The sequence below is a fragment of the Rhinopithecus roxellana genome, chromosome 2 (genome assembly GCF_007565055.1).
Source record: "Rhinopithecus roxellana isolate Shanxi Qingling chromosome 2, ASM756505v1, whole genome shotgun sequence".
NCBI classification, from domain to species: Eukaryota; Metazoa; Chordata; class Mammalia; order Primates; family Cercopithecidae; genus Rhinopithecus; species Rhinopithecus roxellana.
Window position 1 is genome coordinate 159,123,753 of NC_044550.1, and position 26,262 is coordinate 159,150,014.

General features: G+C 36.5%; 1 protein-coding gene across 19 annotated transcripts in view; it reads left to right on the forward strand.

The window, feature by feature from the left end:
- The window catches only part of LCORL (ligand dependent nuclear receptor corepressor like), a 182,993-nt gene that overhangs the window by 33,806 nt on the left and 122,925 nt on the right, over positions 1-26,262 (forward strand). For 18 of the 19 annotated variants that reach the window (XM_010368012.2, XM_030922797.1, XM_030922826.1 and 15 more), the window contains exon 2: positions 15,717-15,782. In XM_010368012.2, the coding sequence (XP_010366314.1) occupies positions 15,717-15,782 (66 nt within the window). Of the gene's footprint in view, positions 1-15,716; positions 15,783-26,262 lie in introns of those variants that run through there. The other variant, XM_030922753.1, reaches the window with a different exon arrangement.

Consider the following 26,262-nt stretch of genomic DNA (forward strand, 5'->3'; position numbering starts at 1 on the left):
GACACATTATGCTCGGTGAAAGAAACCAGACACAAAAGTGCATTCTCTTTATATACAGTATCAGAAAAGGCAAATGTATAGAGATGGAAAGTGAATGAATTTTATGGTAGTAAATTATTATTTTTTTAATTATACTTCATGTTCTAGGGTACATGTGCACAACGTGTAGGTTTGTTGCCTATGTATACCTGTGCCATGTTGGTGTGCTGCACCCATTAACTCGTCGTTTATATTAGATACTTCTCTTAATGCTATCCGTCCTCCCTCCCCCCAACCCCACAACAGGCTCCAGTGTGTGATGTTCCCCTTCCTGTGTCCAAGTGATCTCATTGTTCAGTTCCCAACTATGAGTGAGAACATGCAGTGTTTGGTTTTCTGCCCTTGCGATAGTTTGCTGAGAATGATGGTTTCCAGCTTCATCCATGTCCCTACAAAGGACACAACCTCATCCTTTTTTATGGCTGCATAGTATTCCATGGTGTGTATGTGCCACATTTTCTTAATCCAGTCTATCATTGATGGACATTTGAGTTGGTTCCAAGTCTTTGCTCTTGTGAATAGTGCCGCAATAAACATTCGTGTGTATGTGTCTTTATAGCGGCACAATTTATATTCCTTTGGGTATATACCCAGTAATGGGATGGCTGGGTCAAATGGTATTTCTAGTTCTAGATCCTTGAGGCATCGCCACACTGTCTTCCACAATGGTTGAACTAGTTTACAGTCCCACTGACAGTGTAAAAGTGTTCCTATTTCTCCACATCCTCTCTAGCACCTGTTGTTTCCCAACTTTTTAATGATTGCCATTCTAACTGGTGTGAGATGGTATCTCATTGTGGTTTTGATTTGCATTTCTCTGATGACTAGTGATGATGAGAATTTTTTCATATGTCTGTTGGCTGCATAAATGTCTTCTTTTGAGAAGTGTCTGTTCATATCCTTTGCCCACTTTTTGATGGAGTTGTTTGTTTTTTTCTTATAAATTTGTTTGAGTTCTTTGTAGGTTCTGGATATTAGCCCTTTGTCAGATGAGTAGATTGCAAAAATTTCCCCATTCTGTAAGTTGCCTGTTCACTCTGATGGTAGTTTCTTTTGCTGTGCAGAATTTCTTTAATTTAATTAGATCCCATTTGTCAATTTTGGCTTTTGTTGCCATTGCTTTTGGTGTTTTAGACATGAAGTCCTTGCCCATGCCTATGTCCTGAATGGTATTGCCTACGTTTTCTTCTAGGGTTTTTATGGTTTTAGGTCTAACATTTAAGTCTCTAATCCATCTTGAATTAATTTTTGTATAAAGTATAAGGAAGGGATCCAGTTTCAGCTTTCTACTTATGGCTAGCCAGTTTTCCCAGCACCATTTATTAAACAGGGTATCCTTTCCCTATTTCTTGTTTTTGTCAGGTTTGTCAAAGATCAGATGGTTGTAGATGTGTGGTATTATTTCTGAGTGCTCTGTTCTGTTCCATTGATCTATATCTCTGTTTTGGTATATGGTAGCAAATTATATCTCAATAAAGCTATGAATGGACAAGAAATACAGACCCACATCATTTTGAGACTTCATGAGTAATAAAAGTGGCCTGAAATCGAATGGTTCTTCAAATAAAATTGATTTTCTGTTTTATACTGTTTATAAGTTTATAAGAAAAAATTAATTCCAATATATTAAAGAACCACATGTGAAAACCAAAGGCACCCTCGTATTCACACGTAAAATTATTTTCGACTTTCAAAAATTTTTCTTACATAAGAAAAAATAAACCATAAAACAAGATACAAAAAAAGATTAAACTATGGTACATTAAACCAAAAGAACCACTCAAAAACAAAATGAAAAGTGAAGTCATAATTGGGAATGTTTGCAATTTATGAATTTGATAATTATTGCCCAGAATACATAAAACTATGCCTGAATTCTTAAAAGGCCAACAGTTCAGTTGAGAAGTGGCCAAAGCTGAAATAGCAATAGTTGAATTCAGAATATAGATAGAAAAAAAAAATCATTGAGATTTGGGAGAACAGCAAAACCCAATCAACAGAAAGTAAGAATCACAATAAAATGATATAGGAGCTGACAGACAAGATAGCCAGTATAAATAAACAAACAAGCAACACACCTAACTGATCTGATAGAGCAGAAAAACACACTACAAGAATATCACAATGCAGTCATAAGTAGTAACAGCAGAATAGACCAAGCTGAGAAAGTAATCTCGGAACTTGAAGACTGGCTTTCTGAAATAAGACAGTCAGACAAAGAAAATAGAATGAAAAGGAATGAACAGTCTCCAACAAATACGGGATTATGTAAAGAGGCCAAACCTACAAATCGCTGGCATCCCTGGAAGGGACAGGGAAATAGAAAACAACTTGGAAAACATATTTCAGGATATCACCCATGAAAACCTCCCCAACCTCACTAGAGAGGCCAACAGTCTAATTCAGAAGATACAGCGAACCCCTGGAAGATTCTGTGCAAGGTCATCCCTATGACACGTAATCATTACATTTTCCAAGGTTGGAATGAAAGAATGTTAAAGGTAGCTGGAGAGAAAGGGCAGGTCATTTACAAAAGGAACCCTATCAGGCTAGTAGCAGACCTCTCAGCAGAAACCCTACAAGCCAGAAGAGATTTGGGGCTTACACTTGACATTCTTAAATAAAAATATTTTCAACCAAGATTTTTATATCCAGCCAAACTAAGCTTCCTAAGCAAAGGTGAAATAAGATCCTTTTTAGATAAGCAAATACTGAGGATATGTGTTACCATCACACCCGCCTTATGAGAGATCTCAAAAGGAGCATTAAATGTAGAAAGGAAAAATCATTACTAGCCAATAAAGGAACACTTAAGTACACAGACAAGTAACACTGTAAAGCAACCACACAAACAAGCCAGCATAATAACCAACAACAGAATAACAGGGTCAAATCCACACATGTCAATACTGATATTGAATGTAAATGGGTAAAATGCACCATTTAAAAAGCAGAGAGTAGCAAGCTGGATAAAAAAGCAAGACCCAATGGTATGCCATCTTCAAGAGACCCACCTCACACACAGTGACACCCATAGGCTGAAAATAAAAGGATGGAGGAAAATCTACCAAACAAATGAAAATGAGAAAAAAGCCAGGATTGTAATCCTAATGTCAGACAAAACAGACTTTAAACCAACAACAATCAAAAATGGCAAAGAAGAGCATTAAATAAGGGTAAAGGGTTCAATTCAACAAGAAGACCTAACTATTCTAGATATACTTGCACCCAGCAGAGGAGCAACCAGATTCATAAAGCAAGTTCTTAGAGACATACAAAGATACTTACGCTCCCACACGATAAAAATGGGAAAGTTCAGCACTCACCTGAGGGTATTAGATCATCAAGGGAGAAAATTAACAAGATATTCAGGACCTGAATTCAGCATTGGACCAAATGGATCTGATAGACCTGTATGGGACTCTCCATCCCTAAACAAGAGTACATACTTCTCATCACCACATGGCACATGGCACATCACATACTTTAAAACTGACTGCACAGTCGGACTTAAAACAATCCTCAGCAAATGCAAAAGAATAAAAATCATACTAAAAACTCAGACCACAGCTCAATAAAAATGTAAATTAAAACTTTAAAAAAATCACTCAAAACTATGCAATTACATGAAAATAAAACAATGTGCTCCTGAATAGCTTTTGGATAAATAATTAAATTAAAGCGAAAATCAACAAGTTCTATGAAACTATTGAGAACAGAAATACAACACACCAGAATCTCTGCGGCACAAGTAAGACAGTGTTAAGAGTGAAATTTATAGCACTAAATGCCCACATCAAAAAGTTAGAAAGATCTCAAATTAATAGCCTAATATCACAAGTGAAAGAACTAGAGAAGCAAGGGCAAACTAACCCCAAAGTTAGTAGAAAACAAGAAATAACCAAATTCTGAACTTAACTGATGGAGATTGAGACAAGAAAAATGATTCAGAAGATCAACAAATTCAGGAGTGGTTTTTTGAAAAAATTAATAAGATAGGTCACTAGCTAGATAATACAGAAGAGAGAAGACCTAAATAAGCACAATTAGAAAAGACAAATGATGTTACCACTGACTCCAGGGAAATACAAATAACCATCAGAGATGACTACAAACATCCCTATTCATACAAACTAGAAAACCTAGAAAAGATGGATAAATTTCTGGATATATCCACCATATGGTATATCTGGTGGCTATACCTCTACCCCCCACCACTGAACCAGGAAGAAATAGATTCCCTGAAGAGACCAATAATGAGCTCCTAAATTGAATCAGTAGAATACCTTACCAACCTAAAAAAGCTCAGGACCAGATAGAATCACAGCCGAATTCTACCAGATACACAAACAAGAGCTGGTACCATTGCTACTGAAACTCTTCCAAAAAGTACAGGAAGAGGATTGCCTCCCCAACTCATTGTATGAGGCCATCATCATCCTGATACCAAAACTTGGCAGAGACACAACAATAAGAGAACTCCAAGATGATATCCTTGATGAACATAGATGCAAAAATCCTCAACAAAATACTTGGAGACTGAATCCAGCAGCACATCAAAAATTTAATACACCACTATCAGGTAGGCTTTATCCCTGGGATGCAAGATCGGTTCAATGTATGCAAGTCAATAAATTTGATTCATATAAACAGAACTAAAGACAAAAACCACATGATTATCTCAGCAGATACAGAAAAGGCTTTCGATTTATTGATTCAGTTTCCCTTCATGTTAAAAATTCTCAATAAACTAGGTATTAAAGGAACACACCTCAAAATAATAAGAGCCACATATGACAAACCCACAACCAGCATCATATTGAATGAGCAAAAGCTGGAAGCATTACCCTTGAAAACTGACACATGACAAGGATATCCCCTCTCGCCACTTCTGTTCAACATAATGTTGGAAGTGCTGGCCGGAGTAGTCAGGCAAGAGACAGAAATAAAGCACATCCAAATATGAAAAGAGGAAGTCAAACTATACCTGTCTATAGATGACGTGATTCTGTAACTAGAAAACCCAATAGTCTGCGCTCAAAAGCTCCTGCAGCAGATAAACAACTTTGACAAAATTTCAGGATACAAAAGCAATGTACAAATATTACTCTCATTCCTGTACACCAACAACAGCGAGCCGAGAGCTAAATCAGGAAGTCAGTCTCATTCGCAGTTGCCACAAAAAGAATAAAATACCTAGGAATACAGCTAACCAGGGAAGATGAAACATCTCTACAGTGAGAATTACAAAACACTGCTCAGATAAGTCAGAGATGACACAAATAAAAGGGAAAACCTTCCTTGCTCATAAATAGGAAGAATCAATATCATTAAAATGACCATTTTCCCCAAAGCAATTTACAGATTCACTGCTATTTCTATCAAACTGTCAATAACATTCTTCACAGAACTAGAAACAACTATTTGTAAATTTGTATTGAACCAAAAAAGAGCCTGAATAGCCAAGGCAATCCTAAGCAAAAAGAACAAAGCTAGAGGCATCACATTACCTGACTTCAAACTATACCACAGGACTACAGTAACCAAGACAACATGGTACTGATACAGAACTAGACATATAGACCAATTGGATGGAATAGAGAGCACAGAAATAAGGCCATATACCTACAACTGTCTTATCTTCAACAAAGCTAACAAAAACAAGTAATGGGGAAAGGACTTCCTTTTCAATAAATGGTACTGGGATAACTGGCTAGCCATGTGCAGAAAATTGAAACTAGACCCCTTCTTTATACTTTATACAAAAATTAACTCAAGATGGATTAAAGACTTAAATGTAAAACCCAAAACTATAAAAAACCTTGAAGACAACCTAGGCAGTACCATTTAGGACATAGGCATAGCAAAGATTTCATGACAAAGATGCCAAAAGCAATTGCAGTGAAAGCAAAAATTGGCAAATGTTAACTAATTAAAGAGCTTCTGCACAGCACGAGAAACTATCAACAGAGTAAAGAGACAACCTGCAGAATGGGAGAAAATATTTGCAGACTATGCATCTGACAAAGGTTTAAACCAGCGTCTATAAGGAACTTACTTAAATTTACAAGAAAAAAAATTTCCATTAAAAAGTGAGCAAAGGACATGAACAGACACTTTTCAAAAGAAGGTGTGCATGCAGCCGACAAGTATATGAAAACAAGCTCAATATCACTGATGATTGGAGAAATACAATCAAACCACAGTGAGATAACATCTCACACCAGTCAGAATGGCTGTTACTAAAAAGTAAAAAAAATAACATGCTGGCAAGGTAGCAGAGAAAACGGAACACTTACACACTTGGTGGGAGGATAAATTAGTTCAACCATTGTGGAAAGCATTATGGGCAGTTCCTCAAAGAGCTGAAAGCAGAACTACCATTTAAACCAGCAATCCCATTACTGGGTGTATGCCCAAACGAATATGAATTGTATTGTAAAAGACACACGCACGCATATGTTCATTGCTGCACTATTCACAATAGTAAAGACATGGAATCAACCTAAATGCCCATCACTGATAGATTGGATAAAGAAAATTTGGTGTGTGTGTGTGTGTGTGTGTGTGTATACGTATATATATACACACACACATACACATATGTATATATACATATACATACACATATATGTATATACAAACGTATGTATACATATATATGCATGCACACACACACAAACACACACACACACACCCCATGGAATACTATGCAGCCATGAAAAAGAACAAGCTCATGTCCTTTGCCAGGGATGTAATTGGAGCTGGAGGCCATCATCCTTAGCAAACTAACACAGGAACAAAAAATCAAATACCACATATTCTACCATATAAATGATGAGAACACATGGATTCAAAGAGGGGAGCAACAGACACTGGGACCTGCTTGAGGATGGAGGGTGTAAGGAGCAAGAGGATCAGAAAAAATAACTATTAGGTATTAGACTTATTACCCAGGTGATGAAATAGTCTACACCAAACCCCTGTGACATCAGTTTGCTTATATAACAAACCTGCACATGTACCCCGAACCTAAAATAAAAGTAATAAGAAAAGCCTGGATGACTCTAGCCTGTCATCCAGGCTGAAGTGCAGGAGCATGATCATGGCTTAGCTAACTGCAGCCTCAGCCTCCTGGGCTCAGGTAATCCTCGCACTTCAGCTTCCTGAGTAGCTGGGACTACAGGTGCATGCCACCACTCCCAGCTGATTTCTTTATATATATATAGAGAGAGAGATGAGATTTCACCATGTTTCCCGGACTCAAGCACTCTGCCCACCTCAGTCTCCCAAAGTGCTGGGATTACAGTCATGAGCCACCATCTCTGGCTAAAGGAAATCTGAATATTTAAAATATACTGAAACTCAATAATCAGAGAACTGCAAATTAAAATGATAAATAATTTTGTATTCATGAGTTGGACAAATACGAAGTCTGATGATAACTTTTGGTGACCATTTGGGGACAATAGGAACTCAAACATTGCTGGTAAGATTGTTAAGATGATTCAGCCATACAATGCAATATTTATTGTACTAAAGTTTAAAATATTCATACTCTAGGGTCAAGTAATCCTACTTAAAGATTTCTACTCAGTAGAAACTACCAGTCAGACAGGATAAGCCATTTATGGAAGGTTCCAATGCAGCAGTGTTTGTAATAACAATAACAAAAAAGTTATATAGCTTTCAGTAGGGAAATGGGTAACTATGTACTTATACAAATGAACTCTATAGTATAATCAATCTTAAAGAACTATGAATTTTGGTCTTTGGAAGGGTTATCTAAATCAGTGGTCCCTAACCTTTTTGGCAGCAGGGACCAGTTTCATGAAAGACAATTTTTCCATGGACAGGGGCATGGTTTTGGGATGAAACTGTTCCACCGTAGATCATTAGGCATTAGATTCTCATAAGGAGTACACAACCCAGAATACTCCACAAGTGCAGTTGACAATAGGGCTCGTACTCCTATGAGAATCTGATCTAACAGGAGGCACAGCTCAGGAGGTAATGCTCGCTTGCCCGCTGCTCACCTCCTGCTGTGTAGTCCCTTTCCTAACAGGCCACAGACTGGTACTAGTCCATGGCCCTGGGGATTGAGGACTCATGCTCTGAATCAACCTTTCTTCTAAAAATGAAAAGTGCTGGATTTTTAAAAAGTTTAAAATGGCTAAGAATTAAAAAGACAGTTGAGAATATGCAAGCTAATTTTAGACGTAAGTAGAAAATGAGAGGTAAAAAGCTGCTTAAGCTTGAAGTCTTTGTTAGTACCACATATTTGTGTTTTCATGGCTGTTTAAACAAGAGGATCACAATTCTAGGGCCATAGCCTATCCAAATAGTTCTATGGGAGATCGTCTTTACATTAAGCTGTGACATCAAAGAATTATGCTTTAGGATAAACACAAGTAGATGTAAATCATCTTGCCTTTCCCCAGTCCCAGAAGCTTGCCTTGGTGATGATCAGAGCAGGAAAAGAAAAGTAAAGGTAGAAAATATCAAATATTGAACTTGCCACAGACCAGCCCTCTAGTAGATCTGTACCCTGAGTCAATCAAGGAACTTCAAGTCATGAAATTAGTTTGAAGCAGGGATGAGTTTCCTATTAGTGTTGTAGTGAATACCACAAGTTTAGTGGCACATGACAAATTTAGTATCTTACAGTTCTGGAGGTCAGAGGTCTGAAATGGGTCTCACTGGGCTATTAAACTGTAGGCAGGGCCATGTTCCTTTATGAAAGGTCTAGGCCAGAATCAATTTTCTTGCATTTCCCAGCTTTTGCAGGCTGATAGCATTATGTGGCATGAAGTCTTCTTTTATTTCCAAAGCCAGCAGTGCTGCTTGATTCTTTCTCACAATTTCATCTCTCTTTTTCTGACTCTTCTGCCTCCTCTTTCCCCATATAAGGACCCTTGTGATTATGTTGAATCCACCAGGATAATCTTATTTTAAGGTCAGCTGATAAACAACCTTAATTCCATCTGCAGCCTGTTTCCCTCTTGCCATGTAGCATAGTTTGCTCAAGGATACTGGGTGCTGGAACTCTCTGGGGGAGAGCACTTCCATTCTAGGCCTCAGGGAATTTGATCTTTTGAGGGCAAAAGCCAGTAAGTACTGAATTAATTGCATGAAGAAACAAGGCAAGATGAGCAAGAGGCATCAGACTGCAGAAACAGACTCACTCAAGAAAAAGTATTGAAATGATTAGATACCAATTTAATTTTTAATACTGATTTTAAAATATTTCATATTTAAAGAAAGAAATTATAGACCTAAATATCTGCAAGGTATGGAGAGCTATTAAAAAGTTTTTAAGTTTTGAAGAAACAGAATAAAGCTTGTATAAATTGTTGAAATTAACAAGTCAGAGGATGAACATCTGCCTCTGTGCATGAGGGAGTAACAGAGTTTGGACTTACCTTCTCCTGTAGACAGCTAAGAAACTGGACCACATATGCACAGACAGTGGAAAACAGGGAACACGAGACTGGTCCCTGAGAATAAGGAAACTAATGATTTAGGCCATATGATCATGCCAGCTTTTTTGCTTGTAGGTAATTTGCAGATTATAGCACAGGCAGGGTTGGCCTAAAAAGAGCCCAGTGGGCTTGCTGACTTAAGAAGGCAGAGATCTGCCTTTAGTGTATTCTGAGTGGCTGGAATTTATGAGGGCATTGTACCAGAATGGAGAGAGCTGCAGAGAGAAAGAGCTCAAGAAATCAGCATGCGGTGGTGCCCTTGAATCTGGCTGAAAACCAGTTCGTGTGTGTAGGGTGACATCTATAACACCTGACAAATAACACCTTTGGGAAAGCAGTTTCTGGGACATATAATGCAAACAATTTTCAGAACTTATACAGGACTGGTAATCATTATTCAAGTTCCCACCACCCAAAGTGAAAGCAGTCATCGAAAAACTTTTTTTTTTTTTCTTTTTGAGACAAGGTCTCGCTCTATTGTCCAGACTAGTGTGCAGTGATGTGATCATAGCTCACTTCAGACTCCCAACTCCTGGCTCAAGCATTCCTCCACTTCAGCCACCCAATTGGCTGAGACTATAGGTGTGTGCCACCACTCTGGGCTAATTTTTTAGATGTTTTTGTAGAGAAGGGGTCTTGCTTTGTTGGCCATACCAGTCTCAAACTCTTGCTCAAGCAATCTTCTTAACCTCAGCCTCTCAAGGTCTTGGTGTTATAGGCATGAGCCGCTGTGCCCAGCCCTTTAAAAACCTTCCTTAAAAAACCTCAAAATGAACTTTAAGTAACTTACCTTCCTGAATAAACACGGTCTGACTCCCTTTAAAAATGGGGAACCCAGCACTCACAATATAAAATTCACAATGTCTGGCATTCAAGCAAAAGTACTAGCAATTCATAATTGGGGGAAATACCATCAGTAGAAATAGAACCAGAAGTAATAGATGATAGAAATTGCAAAGAAGTATATTAAAACTGCTATTAAAGTTTGCTAAGTTATGTTAAGGACTAAAAAGATAACATGAACATAATAAGAGGGAAATGGAGGATTTAGGGTAGAAACAAATGGTTTGCTGCATCAAATAGATACCAATACAGAAACAAACAAACAAAAAAAATCAGTCCTCTCACACCATCCACAAAATGTAATCAAAATGGGCCACAGACCTAAATGTAAAATTTAAATCTCGATAACTTTTAGGAGAAAGCCTTTGCATCCTTGGGGTAAAGGAAATGATTGTTAGAGCAGAAAAACCACTGTAAAGAAAAAACTGGGTAAATTAATTATCAAAATTAACAACTTCTGTTCTTTGGGAAACACCATTAAGAAAACAAAAATGCAAATGATAGACTAGGAGAAATATTCACAACATATATTATTAGACAAAGGAATTGTATCCAGAATACATTTAAAAACAAAATAGGAAAGGCCCTTATAATGCTATGATAAAGTGTCTGACAACCCAATTAAAAATTTTGCAAATGATTTGAACAGAGGTATCTGAAGTAAGCCTGTGAAAAGATGGTCAATAGGGAAATACAAATTAAAACCACATGGAGACATGAGGATATTAGAATGTTTTCTACAAATCACTCCATTTATTTATTTATTTATTTAAAGAAAAGCAAAAGAAAAACACAACTAACCAAGTTGTGATTGGGATGTGAATCAGACATGGTAACTTTCATACATGGGTGGCAGATGGCAGGAATGTAAAATGATACAATAACTTTGAAAACAGTTTAGTTTCTTAAAAAACTAAACATAACCCTACTGTATAACCCTACAATTGCACTGTTAATTACTTACACAAGAAAAATGAAAACATATATCCACCAACTTCTGAATAGATTAAAAATTGTAGTATATCTGATATAATGGAATATACTGAGAAATAAACTAGTGATAACCAGCAACAATACAGATAAAGCTCAAAATTATTCTATTGAGTGAAAAAGACCAGCCCCCGCAAAAGAGAGTCTGTTCTGTAAGATTCGATTCTCATGAAAGTATAGAAAATAGAAACTAATCTGCCATAGAAATCAAAATAATTCTGCAGAGTTAGTGACCTCAACCAGGAAAACCATGCCAAGACACATAATCATCGAACTGCTGAAAATCAATGATAAAAAGAAAATCTTAAAAGCAGTCAGAGAAAAAGGCACATTATGATGTACAGAGGAACAGGGGAAAGAAATATTGTAAACTTGCCAGCAACTCTGCAAACCACTGGACACTTAAAGCACATCTTCAGTGTGCCAAAAAAAAAACTGTCATCCTACAACTTTATACCCAAAACAACATTTTTTAAAAAATGGAGATGAATGATTTTGTCTTTTAAGAAAACGGTAGCTAGTAGAAGATCTTTAAGCATAGGTCTACAAACACACACAAAAAGTGACATTGTGAGTAAATTTAAAAGACTTTCTAATGTTTTAATATAGCTAAAATGTTTTTAAGTAAGTTATATATAATGACATTTTATTCTTGCATACTATGTATTGATTCTTACATTACATACTAAGTAGTACTATAATGTTTTAAAGTAGATGTTGAAAAGCTAAAGTGAATTTTGTAAACCTTAGGGCAAACCCTAAAGAATCTAGAAGAGGTATAGCTATTAAGTTTATGGTGGCAACAAAATGGAATACTTCAAACTTCTCATTTAACTTAAAATAATGTTGTGGAGTGGAGAATAGGGAGGGATATATAACAGAGGAAATAAATAGCAAATAAGATGGTAGATATAAACCCAACGATTTTAATACATTCAATTTTAATGGTCTAAACACTGTCCTCAAAAAACAGATATTTTCAGACTGGATAAAAATGCAATATTCAACTCTGTTGTCCACAAGAAACTCAATTTGAATATAAATACATAGGTTAAAAGTTAAAGAATTGGAAAAAAAATACGTAATGAAAATGCTGCTAATCGTAAGAAAGCTGGTGTAGCTGATATAACAGTAGACACAATAGAATTCACAACAAGGACAAGGAGGAGCATTTTATAATGATGATACCAATTCACAGAGGGGACATAAAAATATGCAATATAAATGTACCCAATAACAGAGCATCAAAATACATGAAGGAAAATTGGCAGAAAAAGAGAAAGGACAGAAAAATCATGAGAGATAAAAGACCCAAAGAACATTATCAATCAGCTAAATCCTAATTAACATTTATAGTACATTCCTCCCAATAAGTACAGATACATTCTTTTCTGTGTTACATGGAATATTCACCAGTGTAGATCATATGCTATCCATAAATTCAGTCTCAGGAAATTTGGAATGACTATAATCTTACAGTCATTTTTACATGTAATCTTACATGTTTTACAACCTCAAAGAATCTTGTACATTTCAATAACAGGCTGGGCCCAGTGGCTCGTGTCTAATCCAAGCACTTTGGGAGGCTGAGATGGGTGGATCACCTGAGGTCAGGAATTTGAGACCAGCCTGGCCAACATGGTGAAACCTTACCTCTACTAAAAATACAAAAACAGCTGGGCGTGATGGCATGTGCCTTTAATCCCAGCTACTCGGGAGGCTGAGGCAGGGGAATTCGCACGTACCCAGGAGGTGGAGGTTGCAGTGAGCCGAGATCGCGCCACTGCACTCCAGCCTGGGTGACAGAACGAGATTCTGTCTCAAAAAACAAAAAAAAAAGAATTCAGCAAAGAGAAAGATTTCTGAACAATACCTAAATATTTGAAATTAAGCAACACATTTATATCCTATGGGTAAAATAAGGCATCACAAGGGAAATTATAAACAGTTTGAGCTAAATAAAAATAAAGAGACAGTATATCACAGTTTATGGGATAGAGCTAATGTAGTGAATAGAGGGAAATTTATAGCTTTAAATGATTTTATTGGAAAAGAACAAAGGTCTCAAATCAGTGATCTAGGCTTCCACCTTAAAAACTTAGAAAAATAAGTTTGAGTGAAAATAAAAAATAATTAGAAAGAAGGATATAAAGAGTAAAGGGCAGAAATGAAAAACATAGAAAATGAGTGATGAAGAAAGAAAATAATTGAAATCAAAAGTTGATCTTTTGTAAAAAGATCAATAAAATTACTCAATTTTTAGTCAAGTAATCAGTGAAAAAGGAGAGAAGATACCTAAACTGGTATCAGGAATGAAAGAGGGACACAACTACAGATTTTTCAGATGTTAAAAAGGTATTAAAAGAATTTTTTGAGCAACTTTTTGCCAATAAGTGCTGTAATTTATACAAATTACCAAAACAGAATTAATAAGAAATTGATAGCCTGAATAGTTTTTTTAGTTTTAAAAACTGGGCTTATGATTAAAATTTCACCACGAAGAGAGCTCCAAGTCTGATTAAAAATTAATAAATATTACAGTACACAAACTCAAAAAATGGTGAAGGTTGGATCATTTCCCAGTTTTCTTTATGAGGCCGGCATTACTCTTACCAAAACCAAGTAAAGCCATTACAGGAGAAAAGATGCTCTGGAAAGCGCTTTGGGATATTCCAGGTAATTACTCAGAAGGTCACAAGGGTACCATTTGAGTTGATGAAAATAATTTCTGTCTTGGTTGTGTTCTTGGCAAAATGAAAGTATGGATTTTCAAAAGTTACTGAACTTTATTTTAAAATGGATACCTTGTATTATATGAAAATTATACCTCAATAAAGGTGACTTTTTTTAAACAAAAAGATGTATTTGTCAGCAGTTTGAACCATAAGAATTTCATGAAGTGGAATTTATAGTAGAAGAAATTAACTAAAATGCAGTAAAGAAAGCCAAAGAGACATAAAATGCAGAAGAGAGATAGTGGCATGAAGGCTATAATGAGACCAACTAATACACTTTTGATCAGTCTTAGGAACTGTGTTATCAGGAACAGATGCTCACAAATGCAGTAATATTTTTGAAGCAAGTTGATGACAGAAAAATAGAGTATCTTCTACTATAAAATAGAATAACCCTTCTATAGAAGGATTTGGGCTTAATCTGTCTGAGTCTTTACCCAGTGTGATAGCTTGCTCGGGCAGTAGGTAGTTCATTCACTTTTTTACCAGGAAATTTCTGCTCATGGGAACTAGTACTGTCATTTCACAAAAGATTTTATTTCATTACCTATTTACCAAGTATCATGGTAGCTACCTTACTTTGTGAAATCTAAGACATTATTAGTTGTAGGATGCATCAGTAGTTCATGTTTTATTAAATGAAAAACTGTGGCTAGTTTTTTGCTATGACAGTAGATTTTAAGATGAGTCTTGATTTTGGAGATGTTAATGTTTTTCAAAAGCATCTTATAACTTATGAAATATTTCTATAGAAGTATTAATAATGTTTTATAATTTAGGAATACCACTGAGAAAATCTACTTTTTCTTTGATTTATAGGGTCTGTCATGCCATGTTTAGTTTTTTCCTCCCAAATCCATACACGGCTTACATTAGTTCCTTTTCTTAGCTTCTCAATTATTTTGCCATCAGGATTATATTTTTTTTTTCTTTGGATGTCTGTAGTTGATTGTTGCTTAAAATTAAATATGTTACTTCAAAGTCAAAAATTGTAAAATCTTAAAACTAGTATGTCCAGAAAGTGTATTTTTGAGAAATTAATAAACTAGGGTTTTGTTAACTTGACAAGATTTTCAGTAATTTTTTTTACCTAAAATTTAGGGCAATCTATAGCAATGACCAAATTGTTGTGTTTTAGTTTTTACAAGTAGGTTTAAATTGTATACATCATATATTTAACAGAAAGATTTCTCCCTATTGACACTCATACACTCATTCTTGTAATTGATGTTAAAGATGCTATTTTTTGTATTTACTTTTTAACACAAATATAAACATAAATAATACATGTCTTCTAATTATTCTTCCCCTCTCTACAAGATTATTACATACAAAATCTGCCCATAATATTTTACCCAGGAATATTTCTAAATGATAAAGTTGTTTAGTTGTTTTAGTAGTGAATATTTGCATTTTGATATTTTAATTTCTTTACAGTCATGTAATTTCTGGTAGTCATTCTGTGACTGTTATGTTGTATATTGCCTAGTTCAGCGTAATGCAGCTAGAGGAAAAATCCTTCTGATATATTAAATTAATTTGCTGATTGATACAGAGTTTATGACTTTAAATTGTAAAATGTGACTTTTCTAGTAGTTAATATACTTTTCTTTCTTTAAAAACACAGGTTTTGAGAGTATTTTAGAAGGGCTTTATGGACCACGGCTACGAAGAGACCTCAGTTTATTTGAAGGTAATTCTTGAAATTTTATTTAAAAATTGTCATTTCCTATTCTGTTTTAACAAATGAAAAATTGTTGTTCTATACTAACTTTATATTAAGCATGAATTTATGATCCCATTTAATTAAAAAATATTTTAAAATTAATAAAGTAATCCAGATATTTTTATTACATATCATATTTTTTAAAAATTTTGTATACTAAATCAAAATAGAAAATAAAGCTTGTTTGGGGGTCAGTGATGTAGTTTAATTTTTGTTGTTTTATAAATTCCATGCCCTAACTTAAATAAGATTTTTAAAAAGTTAATTAAATTAATTGAGTTAGGTAATTGCTTAATCAAATTATTAAACTTTAATTGAATTATTTGATTCAATTTAAGTAAATGTTCAGTTGAATAATTGCCTTCTAAAAAACTATCACCCAAATTTTCACTTTTGTTTGTTCTTTTAATATTTTTCTTAGTGAAACACTTGTGAATATTGGGAAGGAAGAAATGGCTAAGTGAACTAATGTACATTGACTTCCTTTTATTTGTTTTTGTTAGGACATCTCTTTCTAATATCTGAAGAGCTAGAGTTGTAAAACATTTTTTAAATGAGGAATTTATAGAAAATATTGAGTAGGGCCGGGCGCGGTGGCTCAAGCCTGTAATCCCAGCACTTTCGGAGGCCGAGACGGGCGGATCATGAGGTCAGGAGATCGAGACCATCCTGGCTAACATGGTGAAACCCCGTCTCTACTAAAAAAAATACAAAAAAACTAGCCGGGCGAGGTCCCAGCTACCCGGGAGGCTGAGGCAGGAGAATGGCGTGAACCCGGGAGGCGGAGCTTGCAGTGAACTGAGGTCGCGCCACTGCACTCCAGCCTGGGCGACAGAGCTAGACTCCGTCCCCCCAAAAAAATAAAAAATATTTTTTCTCATTTTTACTGAGTTTGGCAGTCACTTAAGTCACTTAAATCTGTAAGGTCAACATATTTCTAACCTATAAACTTGACTCTTCACTGGCATAGTTTTCAAAAATAAGTAGAGCCTTTGTTGCTGTTGTTCAAAGGAGAAGTGTCCTTGGTAGTGATATTGTAGTAATGATGCTAATATTTGATCAATTAAAAATTTTTTTAACTTAACGTGAATACATTTCTTATTAGGCATGACCTGCTTTGATTTTCTTTCCAACTATCATATCCAAGGGATATTACTAAGCAGTAACTTTCAAGATTTTCTTAATTTCTTAATATAAATTTTAAATATTAAGTACGATTTATTATTTCAAGATTAGATTGTGTTCCCAAAGTGTTACATCCTGCTTGTAAATTTTTTTTATATAATTACCATCATATTTTACACAATTTAGGGCAAAGAGCAAGTTTACTATCAGATTGAAAGTAATTTATTTTTAATGATAAAATCTAATGCTTTTAAAGTATGGTTGGGAAAAAGGATTTTTTGTGTATATGCAATTTTGAGCTCGTGTATTACTAGTACAACCATTCTGAAAGAAAGTTTTATCAATAAATATTCAAAGTTTAAAAAAACACATACCTACACTGTATGTTTAGGTATCACAAGAAAATAATCAGATAAGTATGCAAAAGATGTATTCCGTATAAGGCTGCTCATTATAGTTCATTTAAAGTTGTTTCTAGTTTTGTTTTCTATTATGTATTTAAAAAGGGGCTATTTAATATTTTATATTTATAATTGGGATATATGCAGTTATTAACAGTTTTGTTGAGTTTATTAATGACGCAGAAGAATTGTTAGACTGAAGAAAAGCAAGTGCAGTATATATATAATGTATATTGACTCATTCTGTTTTTGTAAACAAAACAAAAACTAAAAAAGAAAGTATGTATGTTTTCATTGTAAATGGACTAGAAGGAAAAGACACCAACATGTTTGTCGTGGTTATATTTGAAGTATGGATTATGGATAGTTTTGGTTTCCTTTTATATATGTGGCTTCTTCCAAAATCAAACATGTATTACATAATTTTTAAAATATGAAAATTATGAAACTTTTAAAAAGCACACTTTGTATTTTTCTTACTGAAACTCTTACCAGTATTGGAAAGGGAGGTCTATGGCTGACTAAACTAAGATCATTATCTAGTTTTACCAACAATTAGTTTTTTCAGTGATTTTGATCATATTATATGTGTAATGCTAGTGTGGAATATCAGATGAACTTTATCCGATATTTTAAATTATAGAACCATGAAGGAAATAGGATTTTATTTGGGTTCTCATATGTGTAAACACTTCTTTCACATATAACCTGTGTTTTCTTAAACTGTCCTTGGAATGGGAATGAGATCTTCCAAGAATATAGGAACATAGCATGTTTTCAGTCTTTCCCATGAGGTTTTCAAAGAACTTGTGGATTTTCTTAAATGTATTGCAACAGCTTTAAGGCCTTTGAGGTTCTCAAACCTTGAAGACAAGGCATTAAACCTTGTATTCGTAGTAACTAGTCAGTGCTCTAAAGTATCTTTATTGCCCCTTGAAGCCCTCGGACTCCTGGCTGCTGTTGGGCAATGTAGGTTACAGGTTTGCAGCTGTTACATTCTATTGCTCATGATACAGGCAGCCTGCTCAGATTGCCACTCCAGGAAATACTACCTTGTGTATTCAGAGTTTTATATTTTACATTATACTGTTCGCTATTTATTATAGCCTCCTCTTCCAAAGGCTGCAGCTCAGATACTCTTGGAAGCTTTTGATCTGTGATGTAATTGCAATACCACATAAACAGGTTAGCTGTTTTATAGCTTGTTTGGAAATGTAGAGCACAAGGAGAGAACATTTTTGTACATATATCTGAAATTTTGGAGTACAGTTCATTTACAAAATGAGTAGTGTTGGTGTAGATTTTCTGCTTTGATTTTTGAATGAACTATTTCTGGATCTTGTATCTGGTCAGTTTTATGTGCTGTTCCACCATACTATGGTACTTTCCATTCTACTGAGACACAAAGTATCACTAAGGATCCTTCTCTTTTTTGTATAAATACATGTTTTAAGTTAAGGAAGTGATAGTGGTGATGGTGGGAGTAGTCAGAAGTTTACTGCTCATCTTTATTAATGTTGAGCAGGGTAATTCAGTTTTGAATCACAAAGCTGAAAGTGCATATGAAATATATCCCAACAAAATATTATCAGTCAGATGGAACGATAGCCATACACAACATGACTTTAAGGGTGGAGACTCCAAAATGTACCCATTCCAGTGTTTTATTATTCTTTTGGCTTAAGAGAGCTTTTTTTCTGAAATCTCTTAATTTTAATCATTTCTTATTTTAACATAGTTTTGCACTGAATTAAATATTTTTGTCTGAAATATTTAAGCAATGCTAATTTTAGTTTAACCAGTTTTTCTGCTGAGTTTGCGAATGAACAAAGGAAAAATCTAAAGAATCAAGAATTTAACCCATGCTTGATGTTTCTTCAGCCATCCTTCAAGATAATATAATTCTTGTATATTCTTGTATATTATCCTGAATTCTTTTTAGTTATGAAATTAAATACGTATTATATACATTTAAGTTAAATACACTTTTAGTTTGCAAACCTACTCTTTTCTCTTGAAAAATATATTCTAAAGTTCATCCTACTACCTTAAAAATCAACTTTGGCACAGCGTTTTAAAGGTAAAGACTTTTTATCTTACATGCTCTTGTTTTGAGAAGTTTACATTTTAATTTTTGAATTTGATTCACAACCGCCTCCAGATTGAGTGGTTTTGAAAGAAACTTTTGAGTGCTACTTATTTTTAATTTGTTAGAAACAAAATCTTCTTTAGTCTGTCTTGTGACTGTCCTTATGAAGAAAGCATAATTATTCTCTTTTTGGAGTGAGGTCTCCAAAGAAGTCACAAACTTCACACATTTGTGTACTTTTAGAAAAGTTCCCAGTACTCTATGCCTGTCTTGCTCCTCCATCTACCCTAACTGCACTTCTGCCATCATAGGACTTTTTAAGCATAAATTACCCGTTTCCTACCTTAATCTTTTATGTCTTATTGGTAGGCCAGTTTCTTTCATCTAGTTGGGGAAAGGGGTCATCTGATTTTATATACTTGGCTATGTATATTTACAAAAATATGAATAGAATGTATGTCGCATGAACCTCAATGCATTATGCCAGTGGAAACTGATAAATGCTTACTGTTTTTTCTCTAGGTGTGGCAACATATCAAAGGCATTATTTGTATCAGAGATTTGCAAGTTACAGCATGTGGGTTAAATCCAGCTTGTTGATTGTTTTTGAATGGCTTATGAACTAAAAGTGGTTCTTACATGTTTTAATGGTTAAAAAAGTTAATATTTCATGAAAATTATATGAAGTTCAAGTTTAATTTTTCAGTTAATAAAGTTGTATTGTACATAGTCTCACTCATTCTGTGACTATGGCTGCTTTTGTACTATAATGATGGAATTAAGTAGTTGTGAAGAGACCGTATGGCTTGCACAAACCTAAAATATTTATTGTTTGGCTGTTTATAGAAAAGGTTTGCTGACCCCTGACTTATAACACTGAAATTTAATATGCTTGGCTTAATAGCATTTTTTCTACCTGTTAACACTATGGAGACAATAAAACTACTTTTTAATAACATTTGTTTGATGAAATATTTTCAATGCTTATTTTGTGTTAGATGCTGTGATTAGCAGTAAGGAATAAAAGGTGCATAAGTAAAATCTCTTCTTACTAGGAACTCATGGCCTAGTATTTACTGAGAAGTTGATAGTTTTCTAATATGAATCGATGATTATTTATATTATATAATTAAAACCAGAGAATCTAATGCTATTTTATTGTTAGTTACAAATTATATTAGCCCTTATCACATATGTATGTTTAAGTTGGTGCAAATGTAATCATGATTTTTGCCATTACTTTTAACATTCGAAAGTAATGTCAATAAAAAGTAATGGCTAATGGCTGGGTGCAGTGGCTCACTCCTGTAATCTCAGCATTTTGGGAGGCCGAGGCAGGCAGATCACTTGAGGTCAGGAGCTTGAGACCAGCCTGGCCAACATGGTAAAACCCCATCTCTACTAAAAATACAAAAATTAGCCAGGCGTAATGGCGGGCGCCTATAATCCCAGCTACTCAGGAGGCTGAGGCAGGAGAATCATTTGAAACTGGGAGGCGGGCGGAGGTTGCGGTGAGCCGAGGTTGTGCCAGTGCACTCCAGCCTGGGCGACAGAGTGGAACTCCATTTAAAAAAAAAAAAAAGTAATGGCAAATGGCAAATAAATCTAAAGGCAGAAACTGTGATTACCTTTCCACCAACCTGGTATTTGATACATACTTACCTGAGGTAAAGACTCCCCTGAGTATAGTCATCATAATGCTTGTAATACAAAGACTGGAGAAGATGGCCGAATAGGAACAACTCCAGTCTCCAACTCCCAGCGCGAGCGACACAGAAGACCGGTGATTTCTGCATTTTCAACTGAGGTACTGGGGTCATCTCACTAGGGAGTGCCGGACAATCGGTGCTGGTCAGCTGCTGCAGCCTGACCAGCGAGAGCTGAAGCAGGGCGAGGCATCGCCTCACCTGGAAGCGCAAGGGGGAAGGGGATCCGTTTTCCTAGCCAGGGGAACTGAGACACACAACACCTGGAAAATCGGGTAACTCCCACCCCAATACTGCGCTGTAAGCATACAGGCATTCCAGGAGAATATATCCCACACCTGGCCGGGAGGGTCCCACGCCCACGAAGCCTCCCTCACTGCTAACACAGCAGTCTGCCGCGATCTATCCGCAAGGCAGCAGCGAGGCTGGGGGAGGGGCGCCCGCCATTGCTGAGGCTTAAGTAGGTAAACAAAGCCTCTGGGAAGCTCGAACTGGGTGGAGCTCACAGCAGCTCAAGGAAGCCTGCCTGTCTCTGTAGTCTCCACCTCTGGGGACAGCGCACAGCTGAAGACCAACAGGGGAAGTAGCGGGAGCCGGTGCAGACGCGAACGACTCTGTCTGACAGCTTTGGGGAGAGCCGCGGATCTCCCAACGCGGAGGTTGAGATCTGAGAACGGACAGACTGCCTGCTCAGGTGTGTCCCTGACCCCTGAGTAGCCTAGCTGGGAGAAATCCCCCACTAGGGGCAGTCTGACACCCCACACCTCACAGGGTGGAGTACACCCCTGAGAGGACACTTCCAAAGGAAGAATCAGACAGGTACACTCGCTGTTCAGCAATATTCTATCTTCGGCAACCTCTGCTGCTGATACCCAGGCAAACAGGGTCTGGAGTGGACCTCAAGCAATCTCCAACAGACCAACAGAGAGTCCTTCTGACTGTCAGAAGGAAAACTATCAAACAGGAAGGACACCTATACCAAAACCCCATCAGTTCGTCACCACCATCAAAGACCAGAGACAGATAAAACCACAAAGATGGGGAAGAAGCAGGGCAGAAAAGCTGGAAATTCAAAAAATAAGAGCGCATCTCCCCCTGCAAAGGAGCGCAGCCCATCACCAGCAACGGATCAAAGCTGGTCAGAGAATGACTTGGACGAGAGGAGAGAAGAAGGCTTCAGTCCATCAAACTTATCAGAGCTAAAGGAGGAATTACGTACCCAGCGCAAAGAAACTAAAAATCTTGAAAAAAGAGTGGAAGAATTGACAGCTAGACTCATTAATGCAGAGAAGATCATAAACGAAATGACAGAGATGAAAACCATGACACGAGAAATACGTGACAAATGCACAAGCTTCAGTAACCGACTCGATCAACTGGAAGAAAGAGTATCAGCGATTGAAGATCAAATGAATGAAATGAAGCGAGAAGAGAAACCAAAAGAAAAAAGAAGAAAAAGAAATGAGCAAAGCCTGCAAGAAGTATGGGATTACGTAAAAAGACCAAATCTACGTCTGATTGGGGTGCCTGAAAGTGAGGGGGAAAATGGAACCAAGTTGGAAAACACTCTTCAGGATATCATCCAGGAGAACTTCCCCAACCTAGTAGGGCAGGCCAACATTCAAATTCAGGAAATACAGAGAACGCCACAAAGATACTCCTCCAGAAGAGCAACTCCAAGACACATAATTGCCAGATTCACCAAAGTTGAAATGAAGGAAAAAATCTTAAGGGCAGCCAGAGAGAAAGGTCGGGTCACCCACAAAGGGAAGCCCATCAGACTAACAGCAGATCTCTCGGCAGAAACTCTACAAGCCAGAAGAGAGTGGGGGCCAATATTCAACGTTCTTAAAGAAAAGAATTTTAAACCCAGAATTTCATATCCAGCCAAACTAAGTTTCATAAGTGAAGGAGAAATAAAATCCTTTACAGATAAGCAAATGCTTAGAGATTTTGTCACCACCAGGCCTGCCTTACAAGAGACCCTGAAGGAAGCCCTAAACATGGAAAGGAACAACCGGTACCAGCCATCGCAAAAACTTGGCAAAATGTAAAGACCATCGAGGCTAGGAAGAAACTGCATCAACTAACGAGCAAAATAACCAGTTAATATCATAATGGCAGGATCAAGTTCACACATAACAATATTAACCTTAAATGTTAATGGACTAAATGCTCCAATTAAAAGACACAGACTGGCAAACTGGATAAAGAGTCAAGACCCATCAGTCTGCTGTATTCAGGAGACCCATCTCACATGCAGAGACATACATAGGCTCAAAATAAAGGGATGGAGGAAGATCTACCAAGCAAATGGAGAACAAAAAAAAGCAGGGGTTGCAATCCTAGTCTCTGATAAAACAGACTTTAAACCATCAAAGATCAAAAGAGACAAAGAAGGCCATTACATAATGGTAAAGGGATCAATTCAACAGGAAGAGCTAACTCTCCTAAATATATATGCACCCAATACAGGAGCACCCAGATTCATAAAGCAAGTCCTTAGAGACTTACAAAGAGACTTAGACTCCCATACAATAATAATGGGAGACTTCAACACTCCGCTGTCAACATTAGACAGATCAACGAGACAGAAAGTTAACAAGGATATCCAGGAATTGAACTCATCTCTGCACCAAGCGGACCTAATAGACATCTATAGAACTCTCCACCCCAAATCAACAGAATATACATTCTTCTCAGCACCACATCGCACTTATTCCAAAATTGACCACATAATTGGAAGTAAAGTACTCCTCAGCAAATGTAAAAGAACAGAAATTATAACAAACTGTCTCTCAGACCACAGTGCAATCAAACTAGAACTCAGGACTAAGAAACTCAATCAAAACCGCTCAACTACATGGAAACTGAACAACCTGCTCCTGAATGACTACTGGGTACATAACGAAATGAAAGCAGAAATAAAGATGTTCTTTGAAACCAATGAGAACAAAGATACAACATACCAGAATCTCTGGGACACATTTAAAGCAGTGTGTAGAGGGAAATTTATAGCACTAAATGCCCACAAGAGAAAGCAGGAAAGATCTAAAATTGACACTCTAACATCACAATTAAAAGAACTAGAGAGGCAAGAGCAAACACATTCAAAAGCTAGCAGAAGGCAAGAAATAACTAAGATCAGAGCAGAACTGAAGGAGATAGAGACACAAAAAACCCTCCAAAAAATCAATGAATCCAGGAGTTGGTTTTTTGAAAAGATCAACAAAATTGACAGACCGCTAGCAAGGCTAATAAAGAAAAAAAGAGAGAGGAATCAAATAGATGCAATAAAAAATGATAAAGGGGATATCACCACTGACCCCACAGAAATACAAACTACCATCAGAGAATACTATAAACGCCTCTACACAAATCAACTAGAAAATCTAGAAGAAATGGATAATTTCCTGGACACTTACACTCTCCCAAGGCTAAACCAGGAAGAAGTTGAATCCCTGAATAGACCAATAGCAGGCTCTGAAATTGAGGCAACAATTAATAGCCTACCCACCAAAAAAAGTCCAGGACCAGATGGATTCACAGCTGAATTCTACCAGAGGTACAAGGAGGAGCTGGTACCATTCCTTCTGAAACTATTCCAATCAATAGAAAAAGAGGGAATCCTCCCTAACTCATTTTATGAGGCCAACATCATCCTGATACCAAAGCCTGGCAGAGACACAACAAAAAAAGAGAATTTTAGACCAATATCCCTGATGAACATTGATGCAAAAATCCTCAATAAAATACTGGCAAACCGGATTCAGCAGCACATCAAAAAGCTTATCCACCATGATCAAGTGGGCTTCATCCCTGGGATGCAAGGCTGGTTCAACATTCGCAAATCAATAAACGTAATCCAGCATATAAACAGAACCAAAGACAAGAACCACATGATTGTCTCAATAGATGCAGAAAAGGCTTTTGACAAAATTCAACAGCCCTTCATGCTAAAAACGCTCAATAAATTCGGTATTGATGGAACGTACCTCAAAATAATAAGAGCTATTTATGACAAACCCACAGCTAATATCATACTGAATGGGCAAAAACTGGAAAAATTCCCTTTGAAAACTGGCACAAGACAGGGATGCCCTCTCTCACCACTCCTATTCAACATAGTGTTGGAAGTTCTGGCTAGGGCAATCAGGCAAGAGAAAGAAATCAAGGGTATCCAGTTAGGAAAAGAAGAAGTCAAATTGTCCCTGTTTGCAGATGACATGATTGTATATTTAGAAAACCCCATTGTCTCAGCCCAAAATCTCCTTAAGCTGATAAGCAACTTCAGCAAAGTCTCAGGATACAAAATTAATGTGCAAAAATCACAAGCATTCTTATACACCAGCAACAGACAAGCAGAGAGCCAAATCAGGAATGAACTTCCATTCACAATTGCTTCAAAGAGAATAAAATACCTAGGAATCCAGCTTACAAGGGATGTAAAGGACCTCTTCAAGGAGAACTACAAACCACTGCTCAGTGAAATCAAAGAGGACACAAACAAATGGAAGAACATACCATGCTCATGGATAGGAAGAATCAATATCGTGAAAATGGCCATACTCCCCAAGGTTATTTATAGATTCAATGCCATCCCCATCAAGCTACCAATGACTTTCTTCACAGAATTGGAAAAAACTGCTTTAAAGTTCATATGGAACCAAAAAAGAGCCCGCATTGCCAAGACAATCCTAAGTCAAAAGGACAAAGCTGGAGGCGTCACGCTACCTGACTTCAAACTATACTACAAGGCTACAGTCACCAAAACAGCATGGTACTGGTACCAAAACAGAGATATAGACCAATGGAACAGAACAAAGTCCTCAGAAATAATACCGCACATCTACAGCCATCTGATCTTTGACAAACCTGAGAGAAACAAGAAATGGGGAAAGGATTCCCTATTTAATAAATGGTGCTGGGAAAATTGGCTAGCCATAAGTAGAAAGCTGAAACTGGATCCTTTCCTTACCCCTTATACGAAGATTAATTCAAGATGGATTAGAGACTTAAATGTTAGACCTAATACCATAAAAACCCTAGAAGAAAATCTAGGTAGTACCACTCAGGACATAGGCATGGGCAAGGACTTCATGTCTAAAACACCAAAAGCAACGGCA